The sequence below is a fragment of the Choristoneura fumiferana genome, chromosome 20 (genome assembly GCF_025370935.1).
Source record: "Choristoneura fumiferana chromosome 20, NRCan_CFum_1, whole genome shotgun sequence".
NCBI classification, from domain to species: domain Eukaryota; kingdom Metazoa; phylum Arthropoda; class Insecta; order Lepidoptera; family Tortricidae; genus Choristoneura; species Choristoneura fumiferana.
This window is the reverse complement of record NC_133491.1, coordinates 1,989,386-2,011,269: the sequence shown is the minus strand read 5'-3', so window position 1 is coordinate 2,011,269 and position 21,884 is coordinate 1,989,386. Positions and strand designations below refer to the sequence as shown.

Here is a 21,884-nt window from a genome sequence, read left to right as displayed (position 1 = left end):
GACTGGGTTAATTGGTGTTAAGTGTCATATTGATTACTTTTATTATTTACTAACCTAACGCCTTCCCATTCCGAAAGAGGTTTGTGCCCAGCAGTGTGACGTAACGTATACCTACCGCTGGGATGATGATGATGATGATGATGATAGTGACTAACCTAGCGACACGCGAGCCGGCACGGCGCCCTGGTCCAGCCAGAAGGACACCCACGAGACGATGACCAGCATGCAGCACGGGATGTAGATCTGGATGAGGTAGTAACTGAACTCGCGCTTGAACAGCAGGTCCACTTTCAAACAGCTGTATTCACCTGGAATGCGGAGAAACGAATGGTCAGTTTCCAAAGATCCAAGTGATATTTTAAATGTGAAAGTTTGTGACTATGAGTGCGTGTGTTCATTACTCTTTTACGTGAAAACTGTTGGACGGACGGCTCATAACAGCGGTGGACTAAGGTTTTTTGGAGCCAGGGCCGGCAAAGCTAAATGAGGCCACCCCAGTCTTATCGGATGTAAAAAGTATAAGCATTAAGCCTTGTCCAGGATTTGATTAAGAAGACTTATTGACATTTGAAGGCCTCCTGGGGCGGGCCACCTCTTCCGCCCCACTGTTATATAGTCTGCCACTGGTACCATCATCCAAATATGTGGTCTACCACCCTAAAGTTGATAGTCGTTTGCATGTCACAAAACTATATTGCTAATAGACGTGTCTGTCAACTGCAAATTTCGACTTTAGCGACATATTCATTTGATAGGAACTTGTTTAAAAATTGACAGACCACTTATTTGGCTGATGGTACCTAATACATAGGCTACTTTTTCGTAGATCGATGTGTAATATCCCGAAACTTTACCCGCTAAATTCAAAGATGTTGAAGTTTTACACGAGGCTGAAAATGAAGACCAACAATGTAATTTTTTGGGAATTAAGTTGATTCCCGGAATTTAAATTCAACTTTATGGTCCACGTAAAACCTGCGAGAGAATTAGTGTAGGCGATTTATAATGCCATCTAATGAGCAACTACAGAAACTCCAACTGTATGCCATCGAAGATTCTTAACTCGGACGCATAACTTCCATCCAACGCTTTTCTTTCGGACTTCAGTGCGTTCGGTTCGGAGAGAGATCTTTCTTTTGTAAAATCTCCCCACAGTAGTACTAGGTAATAAGTAGTATTAGTTCAAATCATGATTCTACAAGGGGCCGGTCAGACTAGTCTCGATCTTATGAGAAATAAATACACATACATAGTAGTCTTTGAATAAAAACATCAGAGATGTCTCATTATAATCCTAGGTTGTCAAGGAGTTCTTACCAGTATTCGTTTTGCTGTTGCAGTAGTCCGTAAGAAACTTCTCTAGGGTGAATCGTGGTAGGTGTAAGTTCTTCACGACCTGGACAGGGTCACCTTCCTTCCATAGGAACACCAGGTCATCCGTAGTCCAACCGTCTGTAGGGAAGAATATATAAATCTTAAATAAAGCTGGTGATAGAAACTTGTCTCTGGAAATGTGGAGGGCGATGTGAACTGTAGTGTTAGAATCAGTGCGGATCTGGTCAGACCAACGTATTGGTTCCCCGAGGTTGTCATGGTTTTCCTTGCAATTTGATTGGAAACCATACACATGTGTATTATTAGTGGGATGCGGAAGTTCGTACGTGTGTGTGTAACGTACTTCACGCTAGAACTGCTGGACGGATTTGGATGATATTTGATATGTAGATATTTGAACGTCTGGAATAACATAGGTTACTTTTTATCCCGATATTCCCACGGGATCAGGATCGGGCTGAGAGTAATCGGGGATCGGGTCAGGGTGATATGTAATTTGGCGCGAGTGTAGGTATACGTTATTAAAATTCAAAATGTAATTTTGGGTTACGCGTTCGAAGCCATAATTATAATAAGTAAAGTCTATTATGTAGTAAAGAAACTCAAGTACCAAGTAGAAGCTATCCAGTCTACATTTTTGTAAATTTTTTGTTCATGAGCTCAGAATAGTTTTCGTTTGTGGATTTACTTAAATAATAAAAACTTGTAAAAGACGGTATCGTAAATACGTCCATACTATTCTTAAGATGTTTACGGTAGTAAGTATGGCTTGTCATAACAATAGATATATTTATTCAATTTCACAGTTAAACTTTGCTAAGGATAGCATACATATACATAACTCTTTCCTTTGGTTGTGGTTTATGGATGTGGCTGCCTATTGTCTACCCTACATTTTGTATACAGGGTGTCCCAGAAGTACCACGTCACAGTGACACCAGAGGTAGGCCAGCTCAAGAGGAACCTAACCAACCTAACATGACCCCAGTAAAAGTTGCACAGTTTTCGTTTTTTTTTTTTTATTTGACTGGATGGCAAACGAGCAAATGGGTCTCTGATGGTAGAGGTCTGCACCTTTAGAGTTATTACCGAAATAAAGATTTTTGGGGATACTCCCCTTTGTCTTGACATTTTTAGTACCAGCATCGACTTGGAAAGCTCTTAATAACAGTTTTTAAGAGCTGTTGTTATGCAGATTCAGAAATGATATGACACATGTATCTTACTGCAATAACATTATAGGCATTCTTGTCACTTTAGCGAAGCCCTATCGAACCAACTTAAAACTGGAACTCCGAAACAGTCCCTGCTAAGTGGTACAAAAATGCTGTGCACGGCGATGGCTCATCTATTATCTGATACAATTATTTTGCCAAATACACGAAGGCTAAATATTAATGTTTGTCTCCCTTTTCAAGGCTAGGACCGGATCCTAAAGAACCGGATATAACCTATACCTCTGGTGTCACTGTGACGTGGTACTTCTGGGACACCCTGCATGTAGGTATTAGCAGGGTGCAAAGCGGGTGGAGGGAGTAGCCTAAGCGATCACAGCGCTCGCTACGGCTACGGCTGAAATTGACATTTTTGTCGCAAGTGCTTGAGCTGTCAAATCCATTTTGCAGTAAACATTTTCTTATAGTTTTTGAGATAAATTTAATATAATTTGTAACTATGTTAAGTTATTGTAGGTAAGTACTGATTTGTAGTGCTCAATAATGAATCATATGTAGGTATTTTCTTTCTTTCTTTCTATTTGTACGGAACTCGCCGAGGGCTAGTCCGACTTAGCTTGGCCGGTTTTGATATGTTTGTCGGACGTTTCTTATTTTTTTTAAATTGGGATCTCTGTTAATGCTACATACACATTATTTACGACGTCATCCCGTCTGTTATTCAACAAATAAATCAGAACGAGATGCCATGTGGCATCACGCATTACTGAATTGTCGAGATTCGTCCACATTTTGTTTATAAAATACAGCCAACTAACTAACTGACATACGAGTAGTAAATCAAATTGCCGTGGCAGTAAAGTTTTATTTAACACTATGTGGTTAATAGTGATAAATAGCTTGCTTGTATAGCTATTAAAGTATAGAAACAACATAGATTTTAGCGTCTTTACCCAACTGCTCAAAGAGAGTTTAGGTTAAGGTGGAACGATTAACGATTGGCTAAAATATCTCAGTTTGGCAATGGAATTGAACTTGAATCAGACCTTTTTATTGTAATAACATAACTCTCAACTATGTTGGTTTTGGTCCATATTCACGCATCGTCGTTTATGCAGTACTTACAGCTGGCCATCCTCAAGGAACACGTCTGCTTGTCCAGAGGGTATAACTTCAGGTTCATCGGGCAGGAGAGCGTCAGGGATATTCGGATGCTGTAGAGTACGTTGCCGTTGGGGAAGATCCGGATGTACACGTTGGGCATGATGATGTTGTGGAAATGGCCCTCCTTCTCGTTGGAGAAGAACAGGTCGGGCATCCACACGCGGTTGGCTTCGGTCAGGGTCAGGTACTTGAGGCGACCTGTAGAGTATTCACGTATTGTTAAGTGCCACAAAAAGTGCGGGCAATTTCACAAGAACTCACATTCACAGTCATTCACCTAAGTTTACGAACTTGACTGAATAACACACGAGTTAAAGCTCGCCGAGCCACATTTGTGTAAGCATATTCGTACGTCTATCTGTCATTTTACTGTAGAAGTAAGTAGAATCATGTCGTCAACATAGCCATTAAACAAGTGTCTAGGAAAAATTAAGTAATTCCTATAGTTCAGGAGGTGTAACAGTCAAGTTGACAGAAAACAAAGTGTTTTCATTAAAGAGATATTTCGTCACTACCTTAAAAAATTTTATATCACAAATATCAATCCGTCTGCAGAATTGACCCCTGAAGATTAAATATTGTTCATAATATTCGTTCCGGATTTTTTTTTTAAAGTAATGACAATTGTACGATTCTTCGATGAAATCTTCATACAGACTCATACAGTGTATCTACCTAGAACCAAATGGCAATATTATTACTGTGAATCTTCTCCTCTTTTGAAACCAATTAATAAATAGGTGCCAACTTCGGATACGGGACGTGCACAGGACAGCTTAAATTTATATTTAATTGACATTATTATTGAGCTTAAATTCTACATTAAGCATATTTATACCTTCTTATAGCTAGTTTATTTGCTTATCTTACCTCCCAAGTTGTTGAATTTCAACCGCTCGTCCAGCCATTGCTCTCGGAATGTCAGCTGCACCGAGTATTCCTAAAACATTAACTAAAGCTAAGGCATTTGCTTTGGTACTCCACAAATAACGACATATCGTCAAAGTCTTCAATCATGTTATTTCTTGACGATATATCGTCAGTAACATGTTCCTTGATCTACTTATTTATTTCTTTCTTAAGAACAACTAGACGCTATTTAATTTGCTTTTAATTCGCAATTTTCTAAACAAAGCGTTTATCCGTTATCTTAATCGGTTATTTATGCGTTAAGCTATTATATAGTAAAGTGTATTGTCTACTTTTGTACAAGTTAGTCGCCAAAGCTTTCACAGGTGATATATTTGTGCCAATATTACCATATTGCCTACAAAGTGTTTGCCAATTCAGAAGCTATGTCATCTAAGATGAATTAATAGTGATACTATTATGCGCATACTAGGACCTTTGAACTATTATTTAAAAATATATGTTTTTTTTTATTGAGAGGGGCAGCAACGCGCCTAATAGTCTTGTTGTGTAATTTAGTGCGAGGTGTTTATTGACACAAATGTTATATTAACATATAGTTCCAGACATCTAGAATGGGAGGAGGAATGTCGGAGGTTCTCTCAATTGATCTGACGTCAAGGACCTAAACCGATCCCTCACGTCAGGAGCAAGTCAAATGAATTAGTTCAACAAAACTAAGCTTGCAAAAACCTATAGTGCATGCGGCTAAATAAACAACTTGACAGACTTTTGGGCGTCAAAACCGTCTACGAGAGTCAGGCATCAAATTTGGTGTCGGTTCTGTCTAGAGGCTGAAAAGTTGGTCAAGCTGTAAACAAATGAAGGTAGATGATTAAGCTTTCATAGAGCAAGGAGAAGGCATAAACAAAGATAGCAACGACGTTGATGGATGCGGCGGCATCATGAATGTATTAGTCAAAATTGGCTCCCAGCCAAAGCGGTCTTTACGTAAGACGCCTTTTCCTTGTGTCACTAATCTAGGGCTGGTTGAACAGGGCATTATACTAATCGACAATATCGACATGCATGCGCGTGCCGTGCGTACTATGTCCCAGCGGTGACCTTGCCGCTGAAAGCAAGTTTAGCTCTACACTTTGTTGGTCCTGGCATTTGCTGGCTTGAGGTGTTCCTTCATTCTGATATTTAACCAAGTAAATTTATTCATTTCACGACAAGAATCGAGGGCCTAAAAAGCCAAACAATTTGTTTTTTAATATTCTGTCGTTTCGATTCTTGAAGCAACTTGTTCTTTAGGAAAGGTTGAGCTCACAACGGAACTAGGTAGAACGTAGGTACTAAATTAGCAATATAAGTTTTAATGAGAAAAGTGCTACAAGAGTAGTGATTGGTGTCTCGATTGAAGCCAGCGTGACAGTGGCCCTCCATCCTTCCCGTCAAACAAGAATTGGTCCTATCTCTCTCATAACACAGCTAAGTGAGAGAGACAGGATGGCTGGAGCCGTGCAAAAAGCAAAGCGCACCTACTCACCCTCTCGAGCACTCGTCGATGGAATGCTTGTCAATCGTATTACCTGCATGCAGGTTATCGGCCAGCTTAACTAGAGCTACGGTACGGTCTAGCGGTCGTTGGGGGCGGGTCAGATAGCGTCGGGCGCCACGACAAGCGGGCTGAGTGCGGGCGCGACGGTACATCCCGAGTTTACACAACACAAATTCACATGAACAAGACAATATTAACAACGGCACGTACATTATTATACGACCAAAATAGTTTTTATATCCTCATCAAATGCATGACAACAGAAAGGTGAACGTAAAGCATGACACAAAAATAAATAAGGGAAATAAGGCATGAGATGAATGGTGCGGGCCGCGTCTCCTTGCCTAGCCTACGAGTGTAAGCGGGTCGTATTGATCCCGGAATCTCGCTCCGGTACTAATGCGATGACGGCGAGCATTTGGCTCTGCAAACAGGTGCCGAACGAAGTTGACGCTGCGCTGCATCGAGCTAGCGTGGCGTAGTGACAAGTGCTGAAGTGCTCCTTCCGAGTGAACGTGAACTAAATACTTTAGAGCTTGTTGTTAGTGCTTTTGACCGGATTGGTCCTTCCAATCGGTCTAGTGCGATTCTTTAACTTCTTGCTATATATCAAAACTTTGTTATTTAGTGATAACTACCTGTGCCAATAGTCCATCAGTTGATGTTTTTTTACAATTTAGCAGTGATTTTTGAACTTAAAGAACTTAAAAGTAACTAAAACGAAATAACGAAAGAAAATCATGAAATCGTTGTCTCGACTGATGAACGTAAACTTGAAAGAATTTGAAGTTGTTTCTTTAAAATAAAAGGGTGAACGGCACCGCACCGTGAAAATAAAATGTAACTAATTCTGGTTACTTCACAAGTTCACATAGAGTTAGTATCGGTATCGTTGAAGTTCTTCCAAGAAAACATACCGTTTTGTCACTGTTATTCAAAACTTTCTACGCCAGAAAAGTTAAGGCGCATAAAGCTGTCAGTAGCAACAATAAAACGGAACTTTTTCTGGTAAACTTCAATACATGATAAGCCATATTGCTATAAGTTAATACTACAATATGGCTTCCAGTTGCAATATAAATATGTATATAGAGGAATCTTGAACACGATGTAGGATACCAGTAACATGTCACAGCAATTGGAAAATTCGATAATATCGTGGGATAATTCCTTTAGATAAACGTATATGAAATTTATAAACTCAAACAAGACAGTGCAAAACTCAAAACATCCACATAAAGAAATCATACAAAAGAAAAATAACATAATAAATAAACAAACACAGTCACATATCCAAACACGGTTACACGGCAGCTTTAATGTTCAGCAAAGTGCAATTGCCAAATATCAATTTTAGTAGGTATATTAATACTCGGTTTTACTACAAACAAAGTTCCGTCATTATCATCAACAGATTGAAATTATTCATTGGTAAATAAATTTAGTTCACTGCTGTCTATCTCAAGACACAAAGTCACAGTCGATAAAGTGTATGTAGACGATATCACTTGAACTTTGTTTGATAATAAAAACAGCGTTGTATCAAATATCGTTTGGTTCTGCGGAGTCACTCACCATTTTATAATCATCTATTTTGCTGATGGATCGTAGATACAGGTTGACTCGCACTAACGTAGGTGCGTCGCCTTAGGTAAGAAAAAATAGCAAAGCTTAGATTGTATAAGGATTCCGAATACCTAACAATGTACTTTCGAATCTAGTCAGTCAACAGACTACCGTCAAGTCAGAACTTCGAGATTTCGACGAGGTTTGATGAGTTAATGTCTGATGCTAAAAAATATTGGTGCAATTTTACCAGGTGGTTTCGAAACTGATTTTCGTTTTTCATTGTGCATTGATTTAAAATTTTGCTATTGAATTGGGCTCAACTACGAATGTTAGCTTTAAAACCAGCTGCTATATCACACCTTCATAAAATGGACCCAACGTATTCTCGATTCAGATTTAAATTCGAACATATTCAGTCCATTTCACAAAAAGCTAAATGCCCCTCGAGATGAAACCATAAGGACAACCAGCCACTCTAAAAAAAAAACAAAAAAAAGTATGTTCTAGAAGACTAAGTCCCTTCCAATGTCCTCATTGGTGAAGCGGACAACTGGAGACCACTTGCCGGTTTGAAACAATTGAACGCTTAAAAAACGATTTTGGTCGTTAACACCAAAAGGGATCCATTAGAAGATTAAAATAATAAATAAGTACAAAATAAAAATTACACATTATTGGGGTAAGCCTCTCCGAGGGAGAGAGTTGCCCATTCATTTGACTTGTTTACCTCGCGACCGACAGTGGACGAGTACGTTATACTTAGGTTACGCCGGCTGCGCGTGCACTTACCATCGTGACGTCATCGATCTTTGATATACTTCTGACAAATATATTGACGCTCACAACCGCTGGCCCATCTAAGTACCAAGCAAAATATACCGGTTGATATATAGTTTTCAAACTAAGGAGCTAGCCCTATGGTTAACGATAATTTTGTGCTAATATTGCCGTGGTATGCCATGAAGTTCTGGAAATAATACAGTCAGTACAAACTCACCTGGGTATCGGATGCTACGCAACAGTGAACGTTAACTGATGAAAAACAAACAATCGAAACAGAACACAATCTGTGAATCCAAATAAAACAGGAGGCGGATGGATGGACACCGGGATTAGACTCGACGGGCTTTTCTTGTTTATAGGAATTTGTGTTAGTGTATAAATAGAGCAGAATTTTAATCTCGAAATTGAAAAGAAATTTCCATTTAGACGAGCGAGTTGAGGCAAGTTTACACAAGTTGTCCTGGAGCGAGACCGTCATTGGACTGTCTCCAGTTTCTATCAAACTTGGGTTAAAAAGATGTGCCCAAACACGTCAACTAAGTCCATCAAATGTTAAAAAAAACTACAAATTTAACTATACTGTAATATCATGATCCTTTGAAACTACCCAAAAAAAGATTTCAATCAAAAAAGTTGAAGGTGAAAGTGGTTCGATGAGACACTGCCTCTGGGAAAATACAGTTTCGCAAATAGGAAAACTTCCACGATTATCCGGATATGAACCAGACTGCCGCGGAACGGAAATTACCGTTTCTGTACCGTGAAAGTACGGATAACACGGTACAGGGGGAGATTAACCCGTATTTTCCACGACTTACGGGGTTAAACCCCTGAATATTAATAACTGACATGACATGGTACATAAATACGAATCGATCGAGCGCGATAAATGTACTCGAATCGCGTGTTTCGGAGCTGGCATACATTATTTTAATAGCACTGCATTTAATAGTCTATTATGGGTACAGATAGTGTTTGGACAAACAATAGCCTGGCAATTAGATTATTTATTCAAATTATTTAGTTTGTGCGGCACAAACAACACAGCCTTTGCAAAGTGTAAACTTTTCGCTGCGCTCTTTTAAATATCGCCCGCACTCGAGCGGTTAATTGCAACACAAAATATATAAAAAAATACCTATATTACTGACTATACGAGTTAACATTAGTTATCACTATAACTACTTTTATGTGAAAACTGATGTTATTATCTGAAATAAAAATTCGCACAAACAGACGCTCAAGATGAACAATTGACGACAGTTCAAACTTGTATCATCGATTAATATTACTTCACAACTCGTCAATAATAAATAAATTATACAATTGTTTTAATATCCCACGGCTAACAACAATCCAAAATCACTAAATGCCATTAGGGATTTAATTATAAATCAACATTTTCATCTTGAAGGTCCGAAATATACCTAACACACAATAAACACAGAGATCGGGACCTTGCTACAAAACCCCGTTGCTGCTGACGTCACTTGACAACGTCACTAACAACTCGCCTGAGGGGACGGTGCGTTACTAAGGCACGAGATACTCGATAAATTATAAAAATCTCGATATATCATCGAGCAATTTATCGAATTCTCGACAAGCGCTACCGACTACGAACAACGTTTTTTTTATTACTAACCATCTTTATGTCGCTTATGGTAGTAATTGTTCGAACGAAGATATTTATATTAACGACTGCCGGTCCATCTGCCGATAAACATAGTACAACAGCAAAATGTTCTTTATAACATGACTTATCGACTAGATCCTAAAAAACTTGTACATTACGTAGCAATGTGATCCTATGTCGATACATGTCAATGCTATTTTGGTTGCATCCATCGTATCGTTTCGCTGTAAGATTGGATCAAAAATACCATAACGTACCGGTCATCGACATCTATGACATATTGTTAGCAATTTCTATTGCTTATATCTTTTGAAAAAGGAATAGTGTATGTTCTCTGTATCATTCAAATTTACAAAAAAATAAATGCAACTTTATCTATGAGCCGTTAAGTTTTAAATTTCGATGTCAATTTTTGTTGTATGGTGGGTCGCAGGAGGCTACATGCAATTCAAATTCCTCAAGCTTTCACCAAAAATTCTGGGGCATAAAATTAAAACAGGGTAGAAGCGCCTGATCGATACCTTTTGTTCGTGCGATCGTTATGAAGACATCGCCGTGACAAATGGTCCCAAATTGAAAGCCTTTACCCGAATCAATTTACCATCAGCCGTGTAGGGACAAAGAGAAACGATCCATTTTAACGATAATTGGGAATGGCATTTATTAAAAATGCAACTATGTTCAGATTAAATAAAATTTGGGTCAATTATTGACAAAGTTAAACTTGGACAAAGTTAAAAAAAAAACATGAAATGCCTTTAAGTTTACTATGGATCCTGTTCCGCAAAAAGAATTTATATTAAAAAAAAAATGCCTATTTTGTAAAGACATTTTTATTAGGTATAAAGATACCTATCTCCTGGGAACAATGCTGTCGACTGACATTTTTAAAGTTATTTTTTATTTTTGATTGTTAATTGGTTGTTCTGTATAGTAAAATGTTTTGTCAAAGTGTCGAACATTTACTTAGTTTTTGACTTAATTGCTTATAAGTTTTCATTTACATCATATCACACTGATCATGTTTCCGTTTACTTATTATTTAAAGTTTTATTTTTTGAATGTGTAATTAGAATTGTTCTTCATAGTAAAATGTTTTGTTACGTGTCTATTACATTTATTAAGTGAGCGAACGAATGTGTACTACTTACTTATATTACTTCATAAGAACAGGGTTTTGAACTTTTTAGTTTCAATAGAAAAAAAACCGTATTCTGTCTTATCATCTTCCATTAAAGAGTGGGATTTCCTCTCAAACATTTTCATCCTAAAAATAACTGTAGACAGCATGACTGTGAGTTTCCTTGGAGGGCTTATACCCTGAAGAAACTCTTTGTTAGTACATGACTTGCTTAAATAGGTGCTAGGTTATTCAAAGTATTCGAGTGGGTACTTAGGCATAATTTGTTCGAAAAACTCAGTATTTTGTTGCTTTTTTTTTTATGACTATAGTGGTTATTTATTCGAGTGTTTTGTTACTTAAAGGTGAGTAATTTTGTTCGAAAGCACTTGATTATGGTGGTAGCATTTGTCCTACCACTGGAATTATAATGGTAGTAAATGTGACAAAATTGTCAAGTGACGAGGTATATTTGTTTGTTTAGGACGCTGTTAGAGGAACTTTAGCGATGAAAATTCTGTATGGTAATATTAGTGTTTTATACAGAATGACTGGTAATTTGATACGTTTTGTTAAACTGTCATAGTAAGTAGTCTTAATTACTCGTAACATTATTTTAATGTCATGTATGTACCTAAGGATATTGGTATGTTTAGGTAACCTACATGACATTAAAAAAATGTTAATGTGATGCCGTCTCTGTTTGTTTTGTTCGAATAGACGGAGAAGGCATCACATTTATCTGTCAAATAAAATTAATCAATGGGTGGTGAAACAGCCCCTAAGTCTATAATCATTTTCACTTCAAATTGTAATTCCAGGATAAGCATAGGTATATTTACAATTTTTTCAGCCTAATTAATAAACTTGTTTGGATATTTCGAATTTATTTTCTATGTGACATTATGTAATGTAGGAAATACCTACACATTTTTTTATGAATTGTTCATTTATATGGACTTGCGCAAAGTAACGCCTAAAACAATCAATAAACATGAATCTCTAATGTCGTCAATAGGTTTACTTAATTCGATCACACACATCACATCACAATGTGTGTCGCAAAATATAACAAGAAATTAACCTGAAAGTAAAATTTTACGAACACAAAGTTTAGTATAAAAATTTAGAACCATATTTAAATTTTTCAAATCCAATTATGACTCAATGAAATCCCAGGCAACGAAACCTTTAGATAAAGTCATTTTCTGCGATAAATCATGCTGCCGACATTAGAAAATCGTTTTTTTATCGGCTCCCTTCACACGTACTTAAGCTAATGCTTCGACCTAAAAAGCTTCCTTCACCACTTCCTTATATCCTAAAAAGCCCCATACCGGATATCTTCTATGCACGCCTTACAAAACCAGTATGTTAATAATTTTTTGTCAAAAATTTCATTTTAATACACGCTTTTTTGCTGCCGGTATTTTTCCTTACGATAATAATAGGTAACTTAAGATGACCTGTTGTATATATGTAGTAGTGCACAGAATGAGAGTTTTCACAGAAGCCATGGGTTTTCACATGAGCCAATCGCAAGCAAACGTCAAACGTCAAATGGACCTCACATGATACTAACGCCATCTAGCGATATTTCGCCTCTGTGAAAACCCTCATTGATATGGGACTTACGCCATTTTTCGAATATGGAACGTCGCCTTATCTATGTTGGCGGCCGATCGTAAAATTTCATGAATTGGCTAAGGGACATCCGTCATATCGTTCAAAATTCACCGTTTAACGATTTACCTAGCTAGTGACGTTTAGGCAGATCATGAAATTCCTAGGCATATCAAGAAACGCCATTTCATGATTTGGCCAGTTTAGGCTCGGCTCGTGCGTCGTGGTCACAATTCATACTAAACCACTCCTCGCTTCGCTCGTTGTAAGTACCTAAATTTTTCATTTTTTCAGCATATCACGATGTGCTAGGAATATGGACGAATGCGTTGCTCTAATCGATTTCCCGCATTGTTTCTCCATATCCTGATATGCCCGGCCAACTTTTACTTTTCATGAAATGGCGCCATTTCACGATATGCCTAGGAATTTCGTGTTATGACGGATTTTACGACGGACACGTAACACGCTACTACATACAACAGGTCATTTAAAAAAAATCTAGTTTGTCTGCCAGTTAGATTATCGGAAAATAGACATTATAATAATAGCCGGTTAAAGTTCCGTGTGGCGCCACACTTACGACACGATAGTAATCCAACTGAAGGACTAAATATACAGGGTGATTCGAGAGACGTGAGCAGGACTTACCCTACCGGATTTAGTTTAGTTAGTAGGCTATCATATTTATCGTACCAGTATTAGTGAGAATACGAGTACTGCCTTTTCGCAACGTAACGTTTGGCAACCTGTTTTATTTCAGGGCCATCGTGTAGAACCCTTTAGGTTAGGTTAGGTTAGTTTTATAAAAATCCTGAAATATTTACAGTTCCAGAAATATTAAACAGTTGGGAAATGAAAAGTTGCGAAATGAAACAGGTTGCCAAACGTTATTCGCCGAAACATTAGTAAACCGTGAGAATAATGTAATTTTTTTAATTTACAAACAATAAGCATTATCAGAAAATCACTGTGTATATTGTATATATCTGTGTTTTCTGTACTGCTTGTGACTGATCTATTAACAGTTACTGATGTTGTTGGGTTGGTTCTTCTCATATCTCCCGAATCATCCTGTATATAATATTATTTTTTATACCTAGGAAATTACCCGATTCCAGGTAAGTTCAATGACTTTTAAGTGGACAAAGTTACAGTTCACGGACTGACATGTGTTAAATGCATTTTTAATGGTTGTCTAATTATCTGCGGTAAAACGATTCAAGTTTGATTTCGTGTTTAAAAAATCGCGTGCAACTCGCTCTAAACCTTTCCAAAGGTCTGAAGACTTAATGAAAAAGGTTTATAGATATATATGTAGATAGAATAGATTATACTTACTGCGGTTCACAATAATCTGGTAAGGTAAGTATTAGGTACTTTTAATTTTTATGGTTGTTAAGTTTTCGACTAGCTAATTAACAAAAGGCTTTTGTTGAAAACTATTTGATTTTGTTGAAAATACCTTAGGCAGTGAAGGCATTAATACCTACCTCTAATCAAAATGATGCACGAATAATCAGGTTGAAACATAATCTCAGACCCTTGCTTTCAACCTAGCCTTTCGGCAACCTGAAGGTTCGGTTAGCTGAAGCAAAGGTAGCTCTTTTATTTTTAGCCTAAAATAACTACTTAATATTTGGTTGCAGGCTCGATTTGCATAATATTTTTCCAACTAAATGAAAAAATATCCTAAAAAATAGGTTTACTTTTATACCTTTCCCGAAACAGTCTATGCTTTCAATTAAAGGAAACATCATTCGTCAAATGTTTCATCAAGACAGTTATTATTTAATACCTTGAACCTTGGACCTTATAATGCTCAATATAAACTGAGAGCGAAATGCTCAATATGAACCCAGATCAAAATGCTCAACATGGACCCGGGAGCAATACATATATTCCTTACGGGCCCAGGATCAAAATGCTCATTATAGACCGGCAATAAGACAGCCTGCGTTTCCACTAGAGATGTGTGAGGACGAGGAAACGTTGCGAGTAATGGAGGAATGTGTTTGTTATGAACCAATAGGAACGCTTCATTTTTCGCTCCGCTCCGCTATTTCCACTAGACCTTAGAGATGAGACGTACTAGGCAAAACGCGGACAGAGTGTTGCGAGTACGCGTCCACAAAAAGACTAGATCCAAATACTAGGTCCACGAGTATCTACGAGTACTTAACTCATTGACTCATTGCGTAAACAAAATGATTCCCGTAAGTGCGCTCCCGTGATTGCGTATAAAACGTAAGTATTAGTTTTAGTAGTTTTACGAATATCGAACTACCGAATTCCGCGTCATAGTGCAGTCTTCACACTTCATATTTTTTTAATTTTAACTTATATCAAATACCGACTAAACTTCCTTCCCTACATACTTTATACAGGCTTAGGACTGTCAGCAATTTTTATAAGTTTTTCAATAAAAAAGTGTACATAAATGCTTGTTTTCAAGTTGGCGGAACGTTGTCAGCCGCCGTACTCCTAAATACTTGTACGCTAAAAGAATCGCGGGCGGGAACGAACGAAGCGGAACCTATTCCAGTAAATACGTCTCACCTACTAGACCTGTGCTGTGCGAGGATACGTAAATGAAGTGTTTCTATTTGTTCATGCCAAACACGTTCCTTTCGCAACACATCCTCGCACATCACTGGTAGAAACGCAGCCTAAAATACTCGATATGGTCCCGGGATCAAAATGCTCATTATGGACTCGAGATCACAATGCTCAATATGGATCATGCTCATTATGGACCGGGATCATTCAAATTCAATTCAAATGGATACCCGGGAGCTCATCATTGGACGGATCAAAAGTCATGCTCATTATGGGCCCGGGATTACAATGCTCAATATGACCCAGGATTAAAATGCTCGATATGGACCCGGAAGCACAGGGCTGGACCTACCAGTGCCGTTGATGCCGGAGGGGCGGATGCGCGCATCGTACCGCCCCGGACCCAGAATCTGATCCAGGATCTGTTTCTCCTTCTCCCTGAAGTTTATCTTCGCGTTTACGCATCTGTTGAAAAAAAAAACGTTACAATTCAATCACCATAGTTAATCCTTGTGTTAATATGGTAAATCGTTAATTACTGGCCACCTTACACTAAAAATAATTCTAATCACCTAGTATAAACAGAGTTAATTTTTTGGGGTTCCGTAGCCAAAATGGCAAAAACTGAATTCTTATCTAGTTTCGCCATGTCTGTCTGTCTGTCCGTCCGCGGCTTTGCTCAGGGACTATCAATGCTAGAAAGCTGTAATTTTGCACGAATATATATACTTAAACTATGCCGACAAAATGGTACAATAAGAAAGTAAAAAAATAGTCGTAAAGTGGGGGTGTTTTTTTTTCTCATCCAATCTTGTAATGTAGGGTATCGTTGGATAGGTCTTTTAAAATCATTAGGGGGTTACTAAAATGATTTTTCGATTCAGTGATGTGTTTGCAAAATATTCAACTTTAAAGTGCACATTTTCATTAAAATCGAGCGTCCCCCCCTCTAAAATCTAAACCGGTGAGTGCAAAAATTTGAAAAAAATCAGGATGGTAGTAAGTATATGAAACTTAGAAGGAAAACTATATCGGTTAAGTTTTCTTGAGAATTATTAGTAGTTTAAGAGTAAATAGCAGCCTAAGATATAAAATATACCTAAACTTAGAATATTCCGTACAAAATACGAAATCCTTAAAAAAAGATTACTTAATTTTTTCGAAATGGGTACGGAACCCTATTTCGAGCGTGTCCAACACGCTCTTGGCCGGTTATAGTTTAAGGACTTTAAGGTGTCAACTACAGGCCACCGTTCAATAACTTGCCACCCTACACTAAAAATCAATTCTAGTCAAGTCACCTAATATAAACAGAGTTTATTTTCAGTTTAAGGTGTCAATTACTGGCCACCTTCAACTAAAATGAATTCGGGTCACCTATAAATATTCATTTTTAGTATAAGGTGGCCAGTTATTTAAGGTGGCTATTAATTGACGATTTACCCTACCTAGTCCTTTATCTTCATATCTATTCAATACGATTTCTATAATAATAACAATACAGCAGCTGTGTCGGACGTACATACATTGAAATAGCTTTAGTCGAGATCGCCGCGGCGTGGGTCGTTCGACAACTGACTAATGTCGTTACACATATATTTTTGTCTATTTTACTTCTCATTCAATTTCTCACAACCTCTTTTGAGCTTTCAACAATTCTAGTATCTTGAAAATTTACGCGGATTTATTATAGATTTTGTTGCTAGTATTTTATGAGGTTTGGGTAGGTACGTATGATTACGTAGATTAAGGGGCTGTTTCACCATCCACTGATTAGTGTTAAGTGACGGTTAAATGTGATGCCGTCTCCGTCTATTCGAACAAAACAAATAGAGACGGCATCACATTTAATTGTCACTTAACACTAATCAATGGATGGTGAAACAGCCCCTTAAAATGTAAAATGTACGGTTCAGCTAGAAAGTAGATGATGATACTACTACGAAACTCGCAAATCGAAGTTCGTATAGCACCGTTCCTTTCACTCGCGTATTAAATGTCATACGAGACGGCGGGACGGCAACATACGAAGTTTGAGTTTTGCACTTCGTGGTGTAGGGCCAGAGCGTATTAGACAATCCTTAACTGATGGAAAACTACGAATGAGTTAACAGCAAAATAATAATAAAAGCGCAAATAAAACTTAAATATAAACTAAATAGAGTCACGTTGGGTAAACGTACGCAGTGGGTAAGTGTACGCAATCAATAAGTACATTACGGACTGAAATGTATGGGATTGCGTACACTACCCCACTGCGTATGTTTACCCCACATGACTCTACTTATTTTAAAACTTAGTACTAAATTAAGTCCAAGAAAGATCCTCGTGGCATGGTGCCCAACAGGCTGGCAGAGTTCTCTCGTTGAATACAGCGATGGCCCTAATTGGTGATATTGGGCCAATTGGGCCAAACACTGGTCAAATTATAGTACTTACAAAAAAGTAAATTCATAGTAAAAGGAATCATACATGTGAATGACAAATTCCTCAACAACTTATTCCACAATTAGTTTGCAACTCAATTAAATTAAAGAAACATATAAACATCGTTCGTTATGTGGATGTGTTTTGGCAGCCTGTCTGTTAGTGCGTCGTGTGGTTGGAATAACGAGCCGAAACGCTATTAGAAGTTAAACATTGCGAACTAAATTATGTTGCTATACTAGTTTTGCGAAAATATCAGTAGTGCAAGTCAATGAGAATGAAATTCAAGGACATCACGTTGAAATGGTGATAATATTAACTGTGATAACTTTTTCTGTGTTAATAAATAAATACATACATACATAGCTAATCCACATAAGAATCTGAGTGTAAGAACACTGTCGAGAACTTGTAATGAGGGCTATCGCGATGAATTCGCCGCTAGAGCGCTATGTTAGCGTAAGGTCTCCGAAATGTTAATCTATAGTTTTTGGTGAGCTTCGCGGGTTTATTTATAATTAGAATAATATTGTGAATATTTTGCAATATCTGAAATAAGTATGGTAAATATGCGTTCCGGGCAATGAATGTATGAGTTTTGAGACGTTTTGTCTTTCGGAAACCTTTGTCTTCCCTTTTTTCCGAACAAACGGGGACTATGGAACACAGTGACATGCTCGATATTTTTATGTACGGTTTTAAGTGTTTGAATATGATTTTAATCTAAATTTGTTTTAGCTAATCCAGACTTTGAAAGCCATACTAAAACCTACGAAACAGTGGCCATCTAGTGAGACAAAAAACGATAGCCCTCAATTACGTGGTATATGGACTTGATTTACTAAGAAGCTGAATCAGTAAGTTGGTTGAAATACATTTTTTTTTCATAGAATTTATATTTACCAAAATTATCTACAATGTTCTTTTTACGTTGACACATTCTAAGCGTTTTAAAAAGTATCTCTTCAAAAATAGCCGACGAAATGTTCCTCGATTATGTTACAAACAGTAAAATAAATCATAACACAAATTCCTCGCGTATCGTAAAAAGAAACCATGACATTATGTGAGAAATGTTCTCGAGAATGCGCGGGAAATATTTAGAGGCATAGACAAATGGCGGGAACACGGGGTTCGGCGCCAAATCCGTACCAAAGACAATGATAGCGTAGAAGAATTTGTCGTAATTCACGCACCAACGGCCGGAAATCAGGCGTTATTTTGGAATTTATAATAACGTTGAGTAAGATTTTGAGACGTTTGCTTTATTAGTTACTTTTTAGGGTTCCGTGGACATAACAAAAACGGAACTCTTACAGTTTCGCTACGTCCATGCGGGATGATTTTTTTTATTCTCGTCTGACCCCATGTTGCAAGGAGTAGTTTGATATGGATAGATCTTTCAATAAACTTGTAGCTTCGCTATAATATTTATTTTTTTCTCTCATCTCATCTCATCAGCCCGAAGACGTCCACTGCTGGACAAAGCCTCCCCCTTAGAACGCCACAATGAACGACAACTTGCCACTTGCATCCACCGGTTTCCCGCTACTTCACGATGTACGTCAGTCCACCTGGTGGAGGCCTGCCAACGCTTCGTCTTCCGGTTCGTGGTCGCCACTCGAGGACTTTCTCCCCCAACGGTTTATCTGTTCTTCGAGCGATGTGGCCTGCCCATTGCCACTTCAATTTGCATATTTTTCCAGATATGTCAGTGACTTTAGTTCTTCGACGAATTTCCGTATTCCGGATTCTATCGCGCAAGAACCAAGCATAGCTCTCTCCATAGCTCGTTGCGTGACTTTGAGCCTCTCTAAGAGGCCAACAGTTAAGGACCACGTCTCAGCGCCATAAGTCATCACTGGCAAACACACACTGGTCGAAGACTCTAGTCTTCAGGCACTGCGGAATATTGACGAGAAGACATCACGAAGTTTCCCGAATATTTTTTCTAATTCATAGATATGTATTACTTGTTTTTTTTTTAAAATAATACATGATCATGCGTAAAGGTTCTTGAGTGGAAGCCACTCCAGAATTCAGAAACTACGGATTGAAATAAGTAAGGGGATAGTTTAAGAGGTCATCGATCATGTGGAAGGGAGGACGACCGCAATCTAGACAATCTAGAATTTATATAGGCTACAAGTTACCAAGCAAGGCAAGTTACCTAAAACAGTTAAGAATTAAGATTGGTTTTCGGAGTCTTATTGTATTTTTATTTCAACTCCAAATTTATTACTTTTTGTTTCTGTACTACTGACCAGTGGTGGTGTAAGGGTACAGCGCGCAGCACGGAATGCTGAGGACCTGGGTTCGATTCCCAGCGATGGTCTCTTTTTCTGGTTTTTCTGTGCAACCATGTTTCAGTTTGTATTTTTAACCGACTTCAAAAAAAGGAGGAGGTTATCAATTCGGTTGTATTTTTTTATGTTTGTTACCTCAGAACTCCGTCATTTATGAACCGATTTGAATTTTTTTTCCCGTTCGGCTAGGAATGCTTTCAAGGTCCCATAAGCACCAAATCTGGATCTGATGATTGGATCCTAAGGAAATCGAGGGAACTCTTCAAATATTGTAGGAACGCCTATGGAAATTTCGATACATATAGGAGTACTTAACTCGTGCATTTGCTCTTGAAAATCATCATTTGATGAAGTGGAACTGATGATGAAGACCAAATTTGACCAATGGAGCGACTACTCAATAACAACGCAGTTGCTAAGCAACTTAAGCTCATCGTAATTCATGGTGAAATGGAACGGGTAATGAAGCACCAGGACTCCTCAATAATGAACGACTCTGCATCGGAAAAAGCATTTTTTCGTAAAAGGTGACGAGCAGTTGACATTAAACTATTGTATCTTAGATCTTTTACACTAAAAAGAGTAAAAAAAAAAATTATAACAAAAATAGAACCAACTACAAAAACAATGAAAATAATTTTCTACCAGTCTGAAGTCGGTGCCTCGAATCAGTGATGCGAACTTTCAGACTGGTAGAAAATTATTTTCATGGTTTTTTTGTAGTCGGTTCTATTTTTATCGAAAATACAAACTGAAATATAGATGCACAGAAAAACCAGAAAAATAAGACCAGCTCTGGGCATCGAACCCAGGTCCTTGGCATTCTATGCCGTGTGCTATACCGCTACACCACCGCTATTCTATTTCTATTCTATCTATTTCTATTTCTGGTGGTTCTATTTTTGTTATAAACTTTTCGAGTTAAGAATTAAGCTGCCAAAAACTTTACAACACGTGAACGCAACCCTCATACACCCAACATATTAATTCATTTTTCTTGTTCGCAGTCTAACCACGTAGTTTAACCTCAGTTGTAATGGCGGACTCGGCACTCGATGCCAATCGCGACAATTAGGCTATGAGCTCGTTTGTGCTGGGCGCGGATTTAGTCCGTCATTTACTTTTTACGTTTAGGAACACGCGAGTTTTCCTGTTAATTTTAAAACGGCCTTGGTATGTGTTTGTATAGGGTAGATTATCTATCACTCTTTAGCTGTTTTATTTTTAATTCACCTGTGTAAATACTAATGGAAAATGGGACCAGAAGGCCATGACCTTTAACATTCAATCAATCAATGCAATCCGGAAAAGAGCCTGTATTTCTTTACTTATTACTAAGTCAATTTAAAATGAACAAGTTGTAGTCGTACTTACTCTGACAGGTGTGTGAAGCAGAGGACCAAAAGACAGAAGAAGGCAGCGCACGACGGGCGCGGGACGGCCATCCTCCGGCTGGAACAAACAAATACTTATTGCAATAACCATTTTCCAGCTAAGTGCCTTTACAGCTTGACCTTGGAGGAGAAGTGGACTTCCGAAGAAAGCGTCGGTAACGCTGCGACTGGGATGATGTGGTAGAACGAGAGATCAATGTAGAAGTTCCTAGCTAGTTATTGGAAGGATTACAAAAAAAAATCCGTCAGTCACGTATTATCGAGACGGAATTTATAATAGTAGCTGTTGCCTCCGACTCCGTCCACGTAGAATTCGTTTATCACTGGCCCGCGGGAACTATGCAATTTTCCGGGATAAAAACTATCTCTATACCGAATTT

The 21,884-nt window shown here is 38.0% G+C and overlaps 1 protein-coding gene across 7 annotated transcripts in view; it reads right to left on the bottom strand.

The window, feature by feature from the left end:
• GluClalpha (glycine receptor alpha 1) overlaps positions 1–21,884 on the bottom strand; it is an 89,391-nt gene that overhangs the window by 6,858 nt on the left and 60,649 nt on the right. For 3 of the 7 annotated variants that reach the window (XM_074103201.1, XM_074103203.1, XM_074103205.1), the window contains exons 2-8: positions 21,485–21,562; positions 15,730–15,842; positions 7,663–7,733; positions 4,545–4,614; positions 3,636–3,872; positions 1,318–1,452; positions 156–308 (exon numbers count right to left, since the gene is read on the bottom strand). In XM_074103201.1, coding sequence (XP_073959302.1) covers positions 156–308; positions 1,318–1,452; positions 3,636–3,872; positions 4,545–4,614; positions 7,663–7,733; positions 15,730–15,842; positions 21,485–21,562 — 857 coding nt within the window. Of the gene's footprint in view, positions 1–155; positions 309–1,317; positions 1,453–3,635; positions 3,873–4,544; positions 4,615–7,662; positions 7,734–8,445; positions 8,514–10,084; positions 10,153–15,729; positions 15,843–21,484; positions 21,563–21,884 lie in introns of all 7 variants that reach the window. The other 4 variants (XM_074103202.1, XM_074103204.1, XM_074103207.1 and 1 more) reach the window with 3 other exon arrangements.